This window comes from Chinchilla lanigera, unplaced genomic scaffold, assembly GCF_000276665.1.
Source record: "Chinchilla lanigera isolate Chin_1 unplaced genomic scaffold, ChiLan1.0 scaffold00044, whole genome shotgun sequence".
NCBI lineage: Eukaryota > Metazoa > Chordata > Mammalia > Rodentia > Chinchillidae > Chinchilla > Chinchilla lanigera.
In genome coordinates this window covers 581,387-597,792 of record NW_004955445.1, presented here as the reverse complement: position 1 = coordinate 597,792, position 16,406 = coordinate 581,387, and the positions used below count along the sequence as shown (strand labels likewise).

The following is a 16,406-nucleotide window of genomic DNA, read 5'->3' as shown; positions in this document are numbered from 1 at the left end:
TTACGTTATTATAAATAAGGCACATACAGGCTCAAGTCCTTGAGTGAAGCCTGATATTTTATTCATCACTTGGGCAGGTGACATAAGAACTGGTGACAAATCCGAACCATTTTATCTCTTAAATGCCATTTTACAGACCATGGTTGGTAACATGAAATACCAAGAAAACTGAAGAAAGTTGAGGCCACACATTTCCCGTCTGCAGGGTCGTTATTCACCAGGTGGCTGACACAGTTGTTCGGAGGCAGAGCTGCCCTGTGCCGTGTTAAAGACCCCCTGTTGTCACATGTTCTCTCAGGGTGCTCTTTCAGCCAGAAAGCTGGCTTCTAGGTGTTCTGTGCCATGACGGTGCCAGTGTCGATAGTCTCTCTGGTCCTGCTAACCAGCCTAGTGCACATGCCACAGGCTTCCTGATCTCACACCTAAAGAGCTGCTTTAAGACACAGCCACCCTACACGATGGGGTCCCCAAATGCACAGTTCTCCTCGATGGCGAGGTTGTAGCTCGCACCCTTCCCATCCTTGTAGGTGCTGGTCACTATCCGCATCCAGCCTCTCTCACCCTGGAGAAGGAAAGTCAGCATCAGTCCTCTGCACGTAGCCCGCTCCATCCCCTGCACTCCAGGCTCTGCGCGGGGCCTCTGCCCTTTAGCCTAGCCCCGCAGGACATGTGTCAACACCCTGCACAACTGCCCGTCACCTTTCCCATGACCCCTCTTTGCAAATAATCCTCCGTGAGGTATTTCAGTTGGTGACCATTTAACATCAGAGCCCTCTGTCCAGATAGCTAATTAACAAAACATGTTGACTCTTGACTTATCCACCTATTAATACTGACATCTGTAGGTATTTAAATTTCTGCATCTACCACTTTCCCCCATTTCACAATAATGAATTTCTGTGTCTCAAAACTAGTAATGGTTCATACTAGGCTTTAAAAGTCAGAACTATGGCATTTATCTCCCCTGAATTTCCGGCCCAACTCAAAAGAGTATTCTTGAAAAATGAGTATTACTCAGGAGACTCCAGAACTACAGGAGAAGGTGGGAACTGGTTGTCGAGGACAAGGCAGCTGATGCCACTCTGGCCCCTTTGCCCTGGGGGCTTAGTGGAGGCTGAGCAGTTTTGCCTGCTCACACAGGGGCTGCAGGAGAAACTACTGGCAGGTAGTACTGTGGGCTAGGGGTGCTGGAGGCACCCTACAATGCATGAGATGTTGACAGCTGTACACTGAGGGAGGATCTAGCCTGATGTCTGTCCTGCTGTGTGGGAGAAATGGCCAGCGCAAGAAGGTGGAAGCTGCAGTTCTCAGCCACAAGTCGTCAGCCACCGGTGGAGAAGGTGGACTCCTAGTCTGGCCTGAGAGAGTGTCTTACCCATGGTTCACCCCAGGAATTCCGGACAATCCAGTACTCGGTGCCGTCGCTGCTGACATCCCACCCAACCACGGAAATGACATGGTTGATGAAGGCGTCCTCGTGGTACTCGGCATAGATGCCTCCGGTGTAGTTGCCCATCTTTTCTGTTGCCATGATACCACAGCTGTGAACAAGCAGAATTCCCACTTTACCCGGAAGAAGGGAGGGATGCGTCAGTGCGACACACGGTGCACTCGGCTTGGCTGTTCCCACACTCGGCGTCGTCCTGCTGAGGCAGCCCCAGTGACCCAAGTACTCACTGCAGCCGGGGCGTCTCGTGCACATTCCACACAGTGCCTCAGGCGCAGCCCAGTGATAGGCTTAGGGTGACTTCTGAGAAAACTGAAGTTCTTACAGGTGAAGGTATGTGGGAGCTGTCGCTCACACCAAGAAAGTAAAACTGGCCAGAAGTAAAGCAAAAATGACACACAGGAACCCACACCTGCACACACGCCTTGGCATGGCCTCACCGGGTGGCACCCCCCGTGGTGGGCAGGGTCTCCTCACCTGATAGGACCGTTTTTGTAGATCTCAGCCATCATCTTCTCCCTCCCCGAGACGGAGCCGTAGTCGCCGACTCTCCAGAGGGTGTAGTTCTGGATGGTGTGGCACTCTTTGAATTCGGTGCAGGTCCCACACTGGTTGAACTTGTCACACTCTAGGGGAGAGCAAGAAGTTGGCATGAGACTGTCCTCATTAACCTGTTAACAAAGTGCACTCAGATCCTCTCCACTTTTCTAATTCAGCCTCCCATTCATTCCCTAATACCAAATCATCTTGCCATCAGGTGCTGTTTAATTACACTTCTGTCAGCTGCAAAGGAGGTAGAAGCCTTTCCCAGGCCGAGGGAGAAAGAAAGCAAACAGTAACTAGCACATAGTAGGCACTCTAAAGTTCCTGCTCTTCTTTACATGCTGTCTTGTCTTTATATGCCGGGAGAAGGAGCTTTTCACAATTCTCTATAGCTGAAAATGTAGTGTAATTAAATCTTTAAAACTTAGTAAGATGACCCTATTGCTGGCTAGTGAATAAACAGGCCAATACATTGGGTTAAAAAAAATACGTACTTGCTTGTTATTTTGATTTGAGAGGTAAAAAGGAAACAAGGAAGGAGAAAGAAAGGAAAGAGGGTGGGCCCCCAGCGCACAGGGAGCCTCAGGCGGGGAGCGCCGGTCTTTGGGGTCTTCGGACCGGCAACTCACTCCTGGCCTCGTCGTTCCCCGAAAGGAGGGCTTCCGGCGCACAGGGAGCCACAGGTGGGGAGCGCCAGTCTTCCGGCTGGCTAGCTTCCTGCCTGGTGGCTCCTGGAGGGTGGGCCCCCAGCGCATGGGGAGCCATGCGGCGCTGGCGAGTGCTGTTGCACGCCGGCCGTTAGGCCGGCAGCCACCGCTCAATTGAGATCTATCATGACACAGAGAAACAGTGACACAATTGGCCCACCATGCACTGACTGCAGTTGCCCACCCACGGATGTGTGTGAATCATTCAAACTTTGAACAACCCCTGGGAATACATGCCATACAACGGGCCACTCTTGCTCCTGCCATTGAGAACCAGAAAGGTCCAGAGCCAGCGGAGGAGCTGCTGCTGAACAAGGACTCAGAGAACATGAGAATGCAGACTAAGCCCACGGAGTCAGAGGTCTAGTGGACTGGGATCACGAGAGCCACTCGGAAGCTGTAAAAGAGGAGGACCTTGCACAATACCTGCAGAGACTCATTGGAAGCCATTCTTCCCCTGACAGTACAGGCTGTGGTGGAGCTCCGGAGAAGTCTGCAGCAGGATTCCTGCTGCCTGTGCTGACAGTTGGGGAGAGGACACTAACTGGTTGTGGGGTCCCAAAGCAATGGGAAGCTGGAGAGAAAAAGCTACAAAGAATGGCTTTCACCCCAGATAGCTCACTTGAGATGTTAGTAAGAATTGCCTCCTCAGTATTCTATAGCCATGATGAGAAGGAGGCCAAGGAGAGAAAACAAAGAGACCGAGAAAAAGCAGCTGCTTTTGCTGCACCACTAAGAGAAACAGATCCCAGGTCTGATTCCCGGGGCCCCAAGAAGAACTCGACAACTGCATTCATCTGCTACCACTGTTAAAAGCCAGGCCACCTCAAGAGGAACTGCCCTAAGAGGCCCCATGGGCCATGCCCTGGATGCAAAGGAGACCACTGGAGATCGGTCTGCCCTCTGAGGTGGAGGCCCCAGAGCTCAGACCCATGCTACCAGTTAGTCCAACAGGAATGAGAGGGCTTGGGGCATGGTCTGCCTTCTCCCTCTGGCCAGACCGTCATTTCCATCAAGGAGTCCTGGGTAATCATGACTATGGAGGAACAAGAAAACAGCCTGTTACTAGGCACAGGTGCAAGTCTCTCCGTCCTTCTTTTCAATCCTGGCCTTCCTTCCAGCCATCATACCTCAGTGCAAGGAGTCACTGGTGAGGAGGTAATATGCTATTTTTGACAACCCTTAGGCTGTAACTACTTATTAGATCCTTCTTGCATATCTCTGTCTTCCTGAGAAACCACTTTGAAGATACCACCATGTACTACAGCAGCCATTGATATTTTCCTACTAATCTATCCATAACTGTGTAAAGTTTGTAATGTTCCTATCCTATTTCATAAATGGATGTATATTTATTATTATGTGTTTCCTACAACAACCATTGAGAATAGTTAATGATTTTTCAATAGGTCAGTCATGTATAGCTCTATTTATTTTCTTTAGAAGCCACTTTGAAGATACCAAGGTATAGTACAACAACTCTTGATAATCTTCTACCTCTTTTGTCTCTAACTCCCTATTATTCGTCTATTTGTTTTTCTGAGAAACTATTTTGTAGATAACAATATATAAAACGATAACCATTGATAATTTCCTACCATTTTGTCTGTAATTTGCTAAGTCCCCCCTATTATTATGTTATCCTTCTTTTACTCTTTAAAATAAAATTTAAAAAAAAGAAAAGAGAAAGAAAGGAAAGAGGAAAGAAGGGAGGGAGGAAAGAAGGAAGGGAGAAGAAAAAGGGAAAGGGAAAAAGAAAAGGCACCGCCTTTGTTCTGCAAAGTACACCTTAACAAAGCACACCCTGATCCCCTCCACTTTTCTATTTAGACTACCATTCATTCGCTACTAACAAATCATCTTGCTATCAGGCTTGCTTGCTGTGTTCTCGGCCCTGGATCATTCTTCCCTCTACCTGTCCGGCCTACCCAGGCCCCAGCATGTCTTTACTGTTGTGCAGTTACTACCTCTGTTGCAGTTACATATCTGCCTGAGTCCTCCCCCAGGACAGTAAAGTCCTTGAGGATTAAGTTTTTGGTTAATTCGTCCCTTAGACACCCAAGGCCAAGTGCCCGGCACAACTGGAAAACTGGATCTTGGCCACACTTGATAATAACAAATTGTCAGGCAAGAGTGTTTATTGCAAGCAGGTTTCTGATGAGCTCTATCCACCTGTCAGGCGGGGTAGGATTGCAGGGGCCTGGCCTTGGCCAGACACCACCAGTCTGGGACTCGAGTGGACATGGCCCCAGGGCCCACCCAGTTCCACAGGGCAATCTACCAGCCTTCCCTACGGCCCTCCACTCTGGCATCCATGCTGTTGGGCAACACTGAGAGCTCTAAAAGGTTCACCATCGCTGGTCTGGGTTTCATGACCCCGCTGGGTTCCCCCAACCACACAAAGAACTTAACCGCTCCAGAGTTACTTCCAGACTGCAGTAACGCCCAGGAGACAGGTGAAGAAACCCTGCAGGCACAGGCAGTGCCAAGGCTCCTCCACCACTCAGGTGGACAGGGCGCTGCAGCCGCCTTCACAGGTCCGTCCCGCCCTCCCTTCCTGCTCCTGTCTCAGATGCCTTCTCCGATCTGGCTGTGAGGGAGATCTGAGGTCCAGTGGCTGAAAGCTGCCAATTCCAGGTTTGGGTCTGGGCTTTTCCTTTCCTTCAGTTTCCAAGGTAGCAGCCTCAAGGGAATGTGCAACCACAGGGACTCCCGGCCATCCATTCTCGACCCAGGGTCACCGGGGCAGGGGCCGGGCCCATGTTCTGCTCCAGTTGGGCCTGCTGGCTTCCAGCTCCCTCACCTGCCCTCTGCACCCAGCCCCTGGAAAATGGACCTTTGCATCCACAGTGCCATGTGCCCCTCTCCCCTACAAAGAGCCCCTAAAGCTACCAGAATGCCAAATGTCAGCACGTACACGCCACATGCAGGCCCAACCACAGAGGGCACTTGGGCTGGCCTTCCCCAAACCTGGAGGCCTGCAGATGGGCGAGTGCTCTTCTGATACCTTTCCATGCCAGCCTTGGTTGTTCGCTTCAACAAGGCCCATGGGCTCCAGCTTTCTGCCCTAGCCCCACCACATTCAAGGTGGCCCAGGGCAAGACTGGAGGTGGATCTCCGCGGCTCACTCCCTGGAGCCTGCCTTCTCTGCCTTCCCTCCCTTGTGTCCCAGCCATGGGGTAAAGAGTGCAAGGCTGGGGGGTGGCCTGGGCTCATGGCCACCCTGTCCTTGGAGGAGGAGGTGAAGGGTCAGAGGACCTACCTTGGTCCTTGGCCTGGTAGTTGTTACAGGTCTCATCAGGGATGCCGTGCTCGTGGGCGTACTTCCACACCAGCAGGTCACTGCCCCCCTCACAGCTGCCTGCGTCGCCGCAGTCAATGACGTGTTGCACTGACAGCAGGGCAGAAGGCCATGCACCTTTCCTCTTGATGTTGATGCGATCTGCCATGGTCAGCACCCTGGTCAGCGCCACCCTGGTCAGCACCACCACCACTTCCCCTGGTGACACTGGGCATCCATGGTAAGCCACAGGGACCCACCCGCCCTCCTGGCTCCAGCCTCCAGCTCACAGCTCTCTGGCGGCCCTTCCCCCACACAGCCCTCAGCCATGGCGCTCTGGAGCCTACCCTGGCCCATCTTGGGCCCTGTGGTTTCTGCCTGCACCACCTGGTTACAAGTAGCATGAGATGGGGCCAGCTCTGTGGGTTCCCAAGAAGCACCTGCTGGAGGACCGCAGGATGGCGATGCAAGGCAGGGTGGGCCCCTGCAGAGAGGGCTGAGGCAAGCACCTCCGTGCACAAGTGCAGCCCAGGGAGTGCAATGGACAAGTCAGGGGTCAGTTGCTCTCCAGGGAGCTGGGGAAGGCCAGTGAGGATCCAGTCCCTGAACACATGGAGGGATGCAGAGGGCCATGCCACACTGGCTGAGGGGCAGCCCGAGATGACCAAGGACAGCCATGGCACCCACCAGCGCCCAACTGATCTACTTCTTCCTAGAAGGGGATCCAGGCCTGCTTGCCAGTCCTACCCAACCCGGGACCATCTTGCTCTCCACTGGCTGGGACAGTGTCACAAAACACATCCCGGCACCCACCCCAGGCCTGCAGCACCCCTTCTCTCTCTCAACGCCTCCAACCTGGGGCAGCCCTCTCCTAGCCTGCATCCCCTTCCTTCCCTCTGGCACACACTCAGACCTACTGTGCAACACAGCCCGGGGCCCCTCACCTACCCCCACCCGACTCCGAAATGAAAGACAGATGCCCGCTCACCATGTGCATGTCTCCTTTCCAAATACTTACCTTGCAACACTGCCCAACTTGCTCTTCTCAAGGTCCCTATCTCTATGGTGCCAGTGCTAACCACTTCTCCAGCTTCATCTGCCCTGACCCCTCCCAGTGCTGGTCAGCAGAGTGGAAGCATCTCTTTCCCCGGCCATCTCAGCTGTGTCCAGCCCCGGCAGGGCCCTTCTGTTCTGTCACTGACTCTCTCCCTCCAGGTCCCAGTGGCCATGGCCAGTGGCAATGCCTGACTGGATGGTTTCAGGCCTGGCTCTCCACCAGGTACCGCCTTGGGCACCCAGTCCCAACTGGACCAGTGGGTTGGAGGGGTCCCAGACTTCTTCCCATGGCTGAGCCTGCAAGCCAAACACTTCCACCCCACCACATCTTCCTGGTTCATCAGTGGATCATTCTCTTTTCTTTTTTCTGGTACTTATTGAAATCAGGGCCTCAAACATGCTAACCAAGCACTATACTTTTTGTAAAAAAAAAAAAAAGTTGAGATGGGGTTTTGCTAAGGTGCGCAGGCTGACCTCAACTTTGCAATCCTCCTGCCTCAGGCATCTGAGTAGCTGGGATTGCAGGTGTAGTCAGCAGAGTTCTCTTCACACCTGCTGCATGCTGAGCACCGCGCTGTGCACTGGGTCCACAGTGGGAAAAAGCAGATCACAGCTCTACCTCGCGGGGCTCACACCGCCAGTGGAAGGCCACTGGAATGGACAGAGTACGAAGGGCTACAACGGGACACACAGGGAGAGAATACAGACAGTGAACTATCATTGACACAGGCTGTCTAAGGGCACGTCCATCCAAGGAACAGAGAGCCATGAGGGTAAGGGGAGAGGCGCTGGGGCCAGCTGCAGCAAGGACAGTGGGCAGAAAGTCTTCTGCCCAAGAATCAGCCAGGATGACCAGGAGGACTGGAGGGCGTGGCAGTCGTGGGCGGGACGAGCCACTTGCACCCAAATGCTTCTGGCTGGAAGTGGGACCTGGGAAGCTGACACTCAGAAGGCAGGTGATGACCAGGGGCAGCACAGGAGAGAGGAAAGGACAGCTGGGGAGGCAGCAGCAGGTGAGTGCAGTATGGGGAGATGGGGCTGCTTTTCAGGGGGATTGGGCTGAGTAGAGCCCTCAAGGAGGCCTGGCCATGAGCTCCGCCCCCGCGCCCTGGCGGTCCCCTGACCACGGCAGGAGTGGCAGTGTGAGGCCAGCACGGGCTCAAGGAGGGAGAGGAGAAACAGGAAGAGGGAGACTCTGGAAGTGGCGTGGGGGAGGCTGGGTGGGACTGAGGTACTTTTGTTGTGGGAGGGGCTTCCCTGAGAGGTGGAGGATGCGGATTGTGACAGGAAAGGTGGCCTCTGTGAGGGCCTTGGATGCTTGCTCCCTAGGGACAGGGAGGAAGAAGAACTCTGACCCCACTGCTGCCCTGGCAGGCAGATGGAAGACCCCTCTGGTGGCTTCTGTCTTCTCAGTGAAAGAGGAAGCGCGGGCCTTGGCCGCGGCTGAATTAAGTGTCAGAGCTTTCAGGAGAAAGAGAGAAGTGCCTTTTGCCTGGAGAGAGATTCTACTCCAGAAATGTTGGGCTGACACGTGGCCAAGGCTCAGCGCCCATTTGAGATGGGCCTTCCCAGGGCCTGCAGCCGTCTCCTTCCTACACTGCCGTCTCCCACAAAGGGGCATCTTCTCACCCGACTCCCTCCACAGGCCCGGGTGACCTTTCCCACCCTCCTGTCATCCTCACCCAATCCTGAGGAGGCTTCCACTTCCCCATGCCAGCCCTGCCATGGCTGGGTGTTCGCTCGGACTTTGCCTGGACCCTCTGCCACCTACCGGCCACGGGCCTAGCACTGTCCCACCCCCACCACCTGCCTGGCTTGGTCTGCCAGACCCTGTCACTGCGGTCTCAGCCCACCTGCCCCCTCCTCCTCCTTCCTGAAGGCTTTGGTCCTCAGGGGCCCCTCACCAGTCCCCAGAGAGAGACAGAGGCCCTCCACCAGGAGACTCTGCCAGACACCACAGCCAGAGCGGGTCAGCTCTGGGATGCAGACCCCAGCCCCAGACAGGAGCCCTCCCCGGGACTCCAGACCCTAAGCTTCTGAGCTTGAATCCCAGCTGCTGCTCATACCATGGCCAAGGCTCCCTACCTCCCCCACAGAGACTCAGTTTCCTCATTTTTGAACTAAGCACTATCGTGGTGGCTGGGGGTTTACATGAGGGTATACATGGCACTTCCTGCCCTGGAGCCTTGACAAGCTTTCGTGCAGCTGCTAATCCTTTCAACACAGGCCACGCCTACAACAGGCCTGGCCAGAGAGACACCAGACCAGGGGAGGAGCCAGCACTGTCCTCCCTGGGCCTGACTCCTGGCCAGGACAGTCCCTTCTAGGATGGAGTTCTGGATCCTGGACCCCAGGGGCAGCTGTGGGGATAGCAGGACCCGTCCCACATGCTGCAGACAGCCTGGGGCTTCCGGGTTTTTGCCTTCTCTCCCGGGCCAAAGCAGAGAGGCACTCAGGTGGGCGTGGCCCCAGATTCCCCTTCCTCCCTGCCCTCCCACCAGATCAAGGTCCAGACAAGGAAACTGGCCAGAATGGGGACAGTGAAGAGATAAGGCTGGAGCCACATCCTGCAGCCCTTACTCAAGCCCAAGACTGTACCGGTCTTAACCTTTAACTGCTGCTGAGAAGGACTTTCACTTCCCTACCGCCAAGGACTGAGTGGGGCTCAGTGATTGTGCATTTCTGGTTCCATCCCAATGGCTGAAGTCACAAGATCTGAGAGAGAGAGAGGGCAACCAGGAAGCTACTCGTCCCTTAGCCTCAGCCCCGTTCCTGCCTGTCTTTCTTGCCTTGTCAGGGGAGGCTACAGAGGAGACCCTCAGAATGCCCCAGTTGTGTCCCTTTGGCAGGAGGCCAAGGCCCAGGATGAACCCTGGCAGAGAACCACAGGCCCCTGGACCCCAGGGGTGGTGGCAGCCTGTGCTGACCTGGCGCTAGCCAGGAGAGGCCTTCTGAGCCCACAGTCAGCTGGCAGTCATGGTACCAGTGCAGAGCAGGGCCTATCATGAGGCCCTGGGCCCAGGTCACCCACCTGCCATTGCACTAGTGCTGCCGTGGGCCCAGCAGGAGCCGCAGTACTGGGGGATGTGCTGATTCCTGGTGACGCTGGCATAATTGACACCATCCATGTTGCGCCAGTCCCAGGTCTTAGGAAGATCCGATGTGGACAGGTATTCATGCGGCCGGGGATATGTCCTGGGAAGAGACCAGTACCACCAAAATCAGTGCTGGGGTTTGTGAGGCAGCTGGGACCCTCCACCAGGGCCATGGCTCTCCTCCTTTCCCTAAAATGTGGGCGTGCGGCCTCGGTCACTCCCTGAGCCCCTCGCACCAGCAGACCCTGCATTCTTAGAATGGGGAAGTGATGGCGGCACCCCCAAATGAGAGAGCAGGAGTGCTTCCAGAGCAAGGCCGGGCTCAGGGGCAGGACCCGCAGGCCAGAGAGGAGGGGCCAGCCTAGCTGCTCCAGGATGTGAAGTGACCCCCCCAAAAACGGGGTCATGGGATGTGACCTTGGGAGGTCTAGGCAGGCAGGCCCCTTGGCTCCTGTAACCCCAAAGAGAAAGTCCCCCAAAGGTGGAAGCGTGTGCCCAGCCCTGGGGATGTGCCTTCCCCTCCCCAGGCTTGGCCACGCGCCCACCTGCGCCCCAACTGCGACAGCTGGTCCCCGCGCAGGGGCCGATAGCAGGTCTGGCCCCTGCGGAAGTAGAGGCTGGCCTGCGCCGCGCCCGCCAGCAGCCAGAGGAGCAGCAGCCGCACTGGCCCGCACCGCGCCATGCTCCGCTCCGAACCGAACCGCGCTCGCCCCGGCCCGTCCGTCCCGCGCCGGCCGACCCGCGCCGCACCCTGGCCGGCCGCCCTTAAGGTGGCGCCCGGACACTCCCTCGGGGCGGGGCCGTCCCGCGCCGCTGCCCCCGCCCCGCCCGCCACGTGACCGCCCCGGGCACCACTCCCGCCCCCACCCGGGTCACACGCGAGGTCGCAGAGCGGAGTCCGGGCCCTGTGCGTGGACAGATGCGCGCTGCCCCGAATCCTCTCCAGGGCAGGCCTCCCTAGGAATGCGGCCTGGGGATGCCTGAGGCCTTAGGGGAGCCCGTCCTCCCCGCAGAGGCAGGCCCCAGCCTGGCTTTCTGAACCCCACTTTCCAAAGGCCCCGAGCCCTTATGGAGCGACCACTAGCTTTCCGGAAAAAGAAGTGAGCTCCTAGAAAACAGCTAATGGGAAATTTTCTCTTGGTCATGAGTTTTGCATTCTAACTTCAGAGATGCTTGGAAAAATGTCCTGCTCACCAAGCTCTTCATTGCCAAATGAGGAACTGAAAGCAGAAGTGGGGGCTGGGGATTTTAGCTCAGCGGCACAGCGCCTGCCTGGCAAGAGCAAGGTCGTGAGTTCGATTCCCGGTACCAGGAAAAAAAGCAGAAGTGGGACCCTGAAGACTGCATTTCACAGTTGAGGAGTTTCTCCCTCCCTCCTACGCTCCAGGGCACTAGTCACCATCAGCAGCGCACAAGTGACTTCCTCCGCCTTGTTAGACCAGAGCACAGACATTTTATCCGAGGGCTCCACAGGCTGTGGGTACGGGACTCTTAGCATCGGACCCCTTCGGTGAGCTTAGGTGTCGCCATGCTTACCTTGCTCTTGCCAGGTCCTCGACCCTTTCCGTCTGTGCCTGGTGGGCCACCAAAAACCACAGTGGCTGTCTTCTGCCTGCCACCTGCTTCCAAAGGCCACAAATCCCAGCGAGACCAGGAGGCACTCCTGTCACCTGTCACCAACAGGGCTGAGAGGAACCCGGTCATCCTGTCAGGGTAGAGCGAGGCCTAAGAGGCAAAAGCAAACAGGTTTCACAGCCTAGAAGTTTCTAGCTTTGTCCTCAAAAATGGTCACTGTGGGAAAGTGTGAACACAGGACTCTGTGTGTTACATTTTTTATCCTCCCATAATAACCCTTTGTCTGAGCCAGTTGTGAGGATGTGGAGGCGGCAGGATCCCTCGGGACGCCGGGAGAATGGCTCCCAGCGGGGGTGTGGGGGACACTCAGCCTCTTAGTGGGGTTCCTCCCACCAGTCCCTGAGCCTGCCTCAAAGCCTTGCGCTTCACTCCAGGAGTCCAAGGAGGGGGCAGGCCTGCCAGTTCCTTTGTGGGCTGTCTGGACTCCACAACTCCAGGAGCCTGTCGTTCACAAGAGGAAGAAAGCCAGCTCCATTGTCTCTGTGATATCGTCCAGATCGGGGCTGCTGAGGGGCTGTGCTCTTTGTTTCCTCTAAGGAAAAAGCAGGAAATGTGGCCCAGTGGTAGAACATGTGGTCAGCATACTCAAGGCCGGAGGTTCGATCCCCAGAATCACCTAAAAAAAAGAAAAAGAAAAAGAAATAAACAGCTAAAAACTTATTATAGGTGGGGCAGCAGAGATCCCTCAAGTGCCCAGAGGCTGTCAGGACCTGGACAGTGCAAAGTTCAACCGTGCTTGCTACAATATGGGAAGCGAAGTGCGGGCCCCAGAGAGAGGACTTGCCCTGGACTTAGCCTCCGACGTCCAGGGCTGTCATCCCTCACGGTGGAAAGAACACCCAGGTTATAAATCTTCATGTTCATGTGGTGCTGGGAGACCTAGGATGACCTGAGGATGCCTGGGTGTTCTTAGAGCCGGACTCCTTCCCGTGGAAGGTCTGTGACAGGCATGGGTTGAACATGGACATGTGACCCCAGTGTTACACAGTCCCAAGCGCAGAAGCGCCCTGTGCCAGTTAATGGGGAACGGAAAAGATCGCTGTGTCCCAGGCCCTGTTGATCAGGTATCGGGGGCCTGGTGACAGCAGCAGTCATACCTGCCTGACTGCTGGGGGTCAGGGAGCACCAACAGCACTCACAGTCCTGCTTCCTGAGTCTGGAAATCACAAGGCTTATCTGTGGACCCTTAGTGCACAGGGTTAAAGGGAAGGACATTTCCAAGCTAGCAAGAAACACTGCATCTAAACTGCCCAGTTGTCCAAACTAGGAGCCAAACACCTTCACTGGAAGAAAGATTGCCTCTTTAATAAGCGGTGTTGGGACAACTGGCTTTCCACATGCCAAAGGCTAAAATAAAACTACACTCATATCTCTCATCATGCTCTAAGCTAAAGTCAAAATGGATCAAAGATCTAAGTATTAAAACAGAAACACAAAATCTGCTGGAAAATACAATGGGTAAAACTCTTGGGGATGTAAGTATGGGTAACTTTATGAACAAAACCCCGATCACACAGGAAATATTACAAAAGAACCAGCTGGGACTTCATTAAAAAGCTTTTGCACAGAAAAAAAAAAAAAAAAAGTCAACAGAGTGAAGAGAAAACCCACAGAATGGAAAAAATTTTCACCAATGATTCCTCAGACAAAGGACTAATATCTAGAATGTATAAAGAACTTTAAAAATCAGATTCTTCAAATTTAAAGACCCAGTCCAAAAGTGGGCATCTGAAATGAATAGATACTTCTCAGATGAAGAAGTAAAAACAGCAAATAAATATATGGAAAAATGTTTGAAATCACTGGTCATTTGAGAGCTACAAATTAAAACAACACAGAGATTCCATCTCACTCCAGAAAGAGTAGCTATCATCAAGAAATCAACCAGTAACAAATGCTTGGGGGTGCTCTAGGGGAAAAAGAACCTTTCTCTGTTGGTGGGAGTGTAGACTGATACAACCACTGTAGAAATAGTGTGGGGGTTCCTCAAAAGACTAAACCTAGAGGTTCCCTTTGATCCAGTTATTTCCCTTCTTGGTATCTTCCCCCATAAAGTTAAAAGCATCATACCATAGCAGTTTGTGTAAACCTATGTTTATAGAAGCACAGTTTGTAATAGCTAAATCTTGGAAACAGCCCACATGCCCATCAACAAATGAATGGATAAAGATGTGGTTTTCAATGGAATACTGCTCTACCATAAAGAAGAATAAACTTGAGACATTTCTAGGTAAATGGATGCGCCTTGAAACTATACTCCAAGTGAAGTAAATTGGACACATGTTTAAATAATGTATTGTTTCTCTTATGTGAGAAACTGAAAGGGTAAATAAGGATCAAAGTGAATCATAGATATTGGGAAGTAGGAAGAAAGTGTTCATTATGGGAAAGGGAACAAGGGAAGAGGAAGGGGAAGGGAAGGAAGGGAAAAAAGCGAGCAGGAGGAAAAAATGGAAACAAAGCTTTTGTAAATGGGGAGGTGAAGAGGGGTTGCAGAGGGAGGAGGCGAACGGGGAAAAAGAAGAGTCAAGATATATCATGTTCAGGTACAAACTTCCTGCAATGAAACGTGACCATCGTGTATATCAAAAGTGTACCAATAAAGTTACTTTTTAAAAAGTTGCCAAGTTGTGGCCCACCAGGGTTTTCCTAACATAGAACTCAGAGAGAGATGGAGGGACAAGTCATTAAAGGGAAAGAGGAAGCCTGTCCTTTGTGTCCACGGTTTTTAAGCCGAGAAGAGGAAGTGAGATTTGATGTGACTCATTCAGTGAGTCAGACATGGCCAGGCCGAGTACATCCAGGGCCCCTGTCCTTCCAGCTGGACGCTGGGTGAGTGGGTGTGTGTCCACCTAGCAGGCTGCCTTGAGGAGCCGGCTGAATGCACCATGGGGAGATACTAAAATTGTGCAAGTCGGGAGGCTGAGACAGGAGGACTGTTGGAGTCTGAGACCTGCCTGGGCTACAAAGTGAGCTCAAGGCCAGCCTGAACTGCATAACGAGACCCTGTCCAAAAAGACAAAAAACAAAAAAAAAATTGTGCAAGGGGGACCCTTTCAGAGAGACTCCTAAATATGTTCTGCCACCTGGACATGCACCAACCCAACAAACTTGAATTCTCCTAGAGAGCTGCTGTCCGTGTTGCATAAAGTGAGTAGGTTGCTGGACCCACGGGAGAGGTGGCTCGATGTCTGGAGAACCTGTTGAACTGGCCCCTCTGCGAGATCCAGTGCTGGAGGATGAGTTTATTTCTCCTCCAGCAGCCTCACTTACCTGGCAGCCTGAGGACTCCTGAAAGTCTTAAAGGTGTGTTCTTTCCTGACACCTCCCAGGGGCCAGTGAGGTCATTTTGTGGATCATGACTCATCTTCTCATTGGGCCTGGAACTGAGGAGGTTCAGGGCAGGGCCAAGACATCTGCCTAATCAGAGGCCCCATTTGCCAAGGTGTTGCTTGCAGCAGCTGTTTTATGTGCAGTGTGTGCCTCCGCTGTCCAGCCTGGGCAGATCAGAGCAGGTATTTGGGAGTCCAGCATCTTCCTGTAAACCATTATAAAGCTCTTTGCTCGAAAAGCTGGCCAGCTGCCCTTAGTCCTTCTCTTTGGAAGTAACTGAGTCATGCCTGACTCTGGTGGTGCACAGGAGCAGAGCTGAGCCCATGACGTTTTAGAGGACTCTGTGGTCTCCTTTGATCCTCGGCACAGCCCCGTTGGGGGGCAGGGGTAGACACTATTGCCCCATTTTATTTTATTTTATTTTTATTTATTTATTTTTTTTGTCTTTTTGAGACAGGGTCTCTCTATGCAGTTCAGGCTGGCCTGGAGCTCATCTTGTAACTCAGGCTGGTCTCGAACTTGCAATGATCCTCCTGCCTCAGCCTCCCGAGTGCTGGGATTACAGGCGTGCGCCACCACGCCCGGCATCTGCCCCATTTTATAGTTGGGAAGACTAAACATCCAAGAGAGCTGTACTTAGCATGAGGCTCCTGGAAGCAGATTTGCATCTAATCCTTTTAAATTTTATTTTTATTTTTTTGATATCCCATTAAGTCTCTTGGCAAATGCATATCCAAGGCCACAGACACAAAAGCCTATTCATTTCTAAAAATAAAGTTGATGTTTTCCCCTGTCCTTATACAGAATAACACGTGTATTTCATGTCAGGTCAGGGCCAGCCCCTCTTCCCAACCTGAGGGGAAGGATGCTGATGAGCATTAGTTTACTGTGGAGCGGCCTCCAATCTCTTCTCTTCTTCCTTCATGTTGTATCGTCTGGCTTCCACCCTGCAAGCTGCAGACATTTCCTATTATTCCACATTCCTGAGGGGAGCCACATCCTGGATACGGCGTTTGTTTTGATGGCTGCTGACAGCCTTCGGTAGGCTGGTTTTGCAGGGCACAAGGGCTTCCTCACCAGCTGCCCAGCTCCCTTTTACCCCTGGGGTTGATGGCCAGAAGCTCCCAACTCCTGGATGCCCAGACAGAGAAGGCCTTCTGATGGAGGCCTCAGGTGTGCAGTCGACCTGCCGCTGTCTCCAGGTACATCAGCTTCATGCACAGCCTGGGTGCACCACGGCTCGCTGTGCACGCGTGCTTGGAGTAAAAGCAGTTCCCCAGGGCCCAGCCACAAGGTTGTGTCCTAACTGT

At 53.5% G+C, this 16,406-nt stretch overlaps 1 protein-coding gene across 2 annotated transcripts; it reads right to left on the bottom strand.

Annotated features, from left to right (window-relative positions):
• Nucleotides 1-39: 39 nt before the first annotated feature.
• Ctsz (cathepsin Z) lies at nucleotides 40-10,892 on the bottom strand. Of its 2 annotated transcripts, XM_005392214.2 has the most exons (6): nucleotides 10,674-10,891; nucleotides 10,065-10,228; nucleotides 5,960-6,139; nucleotides 1,925-2,075; nucleotides 1,376-1,541; nucleotides 40-562 (listed from the first exon to the last, which is right to left on the bottom strand). In XM_005392214.2, the coding sequence occupies exons 1-6, from the start codon at nucleotides 10,808-10,810 to the stop codon at nucleotides 452-454; spliced, it is 909 nt and encodes a 302-aa protein (XP_005392271.1). In that variant the 5' UTR covers nucleotides 10,811-10,891; the 3' UTR covers nucleotides 40-451. The 2 variants fall into 2 exon arrangements, with proteins under 2 accessions (XP_005392271.1, XP_013373722.1); XM_013518268.1 differs by lacking the exon at nucleotides 5,960-6,139 and having other exon boundaries at nucleotides 10,674-10,892.
• Nucleotides 10,893-16,406: the final 5,514 nt, after the last annotated feature.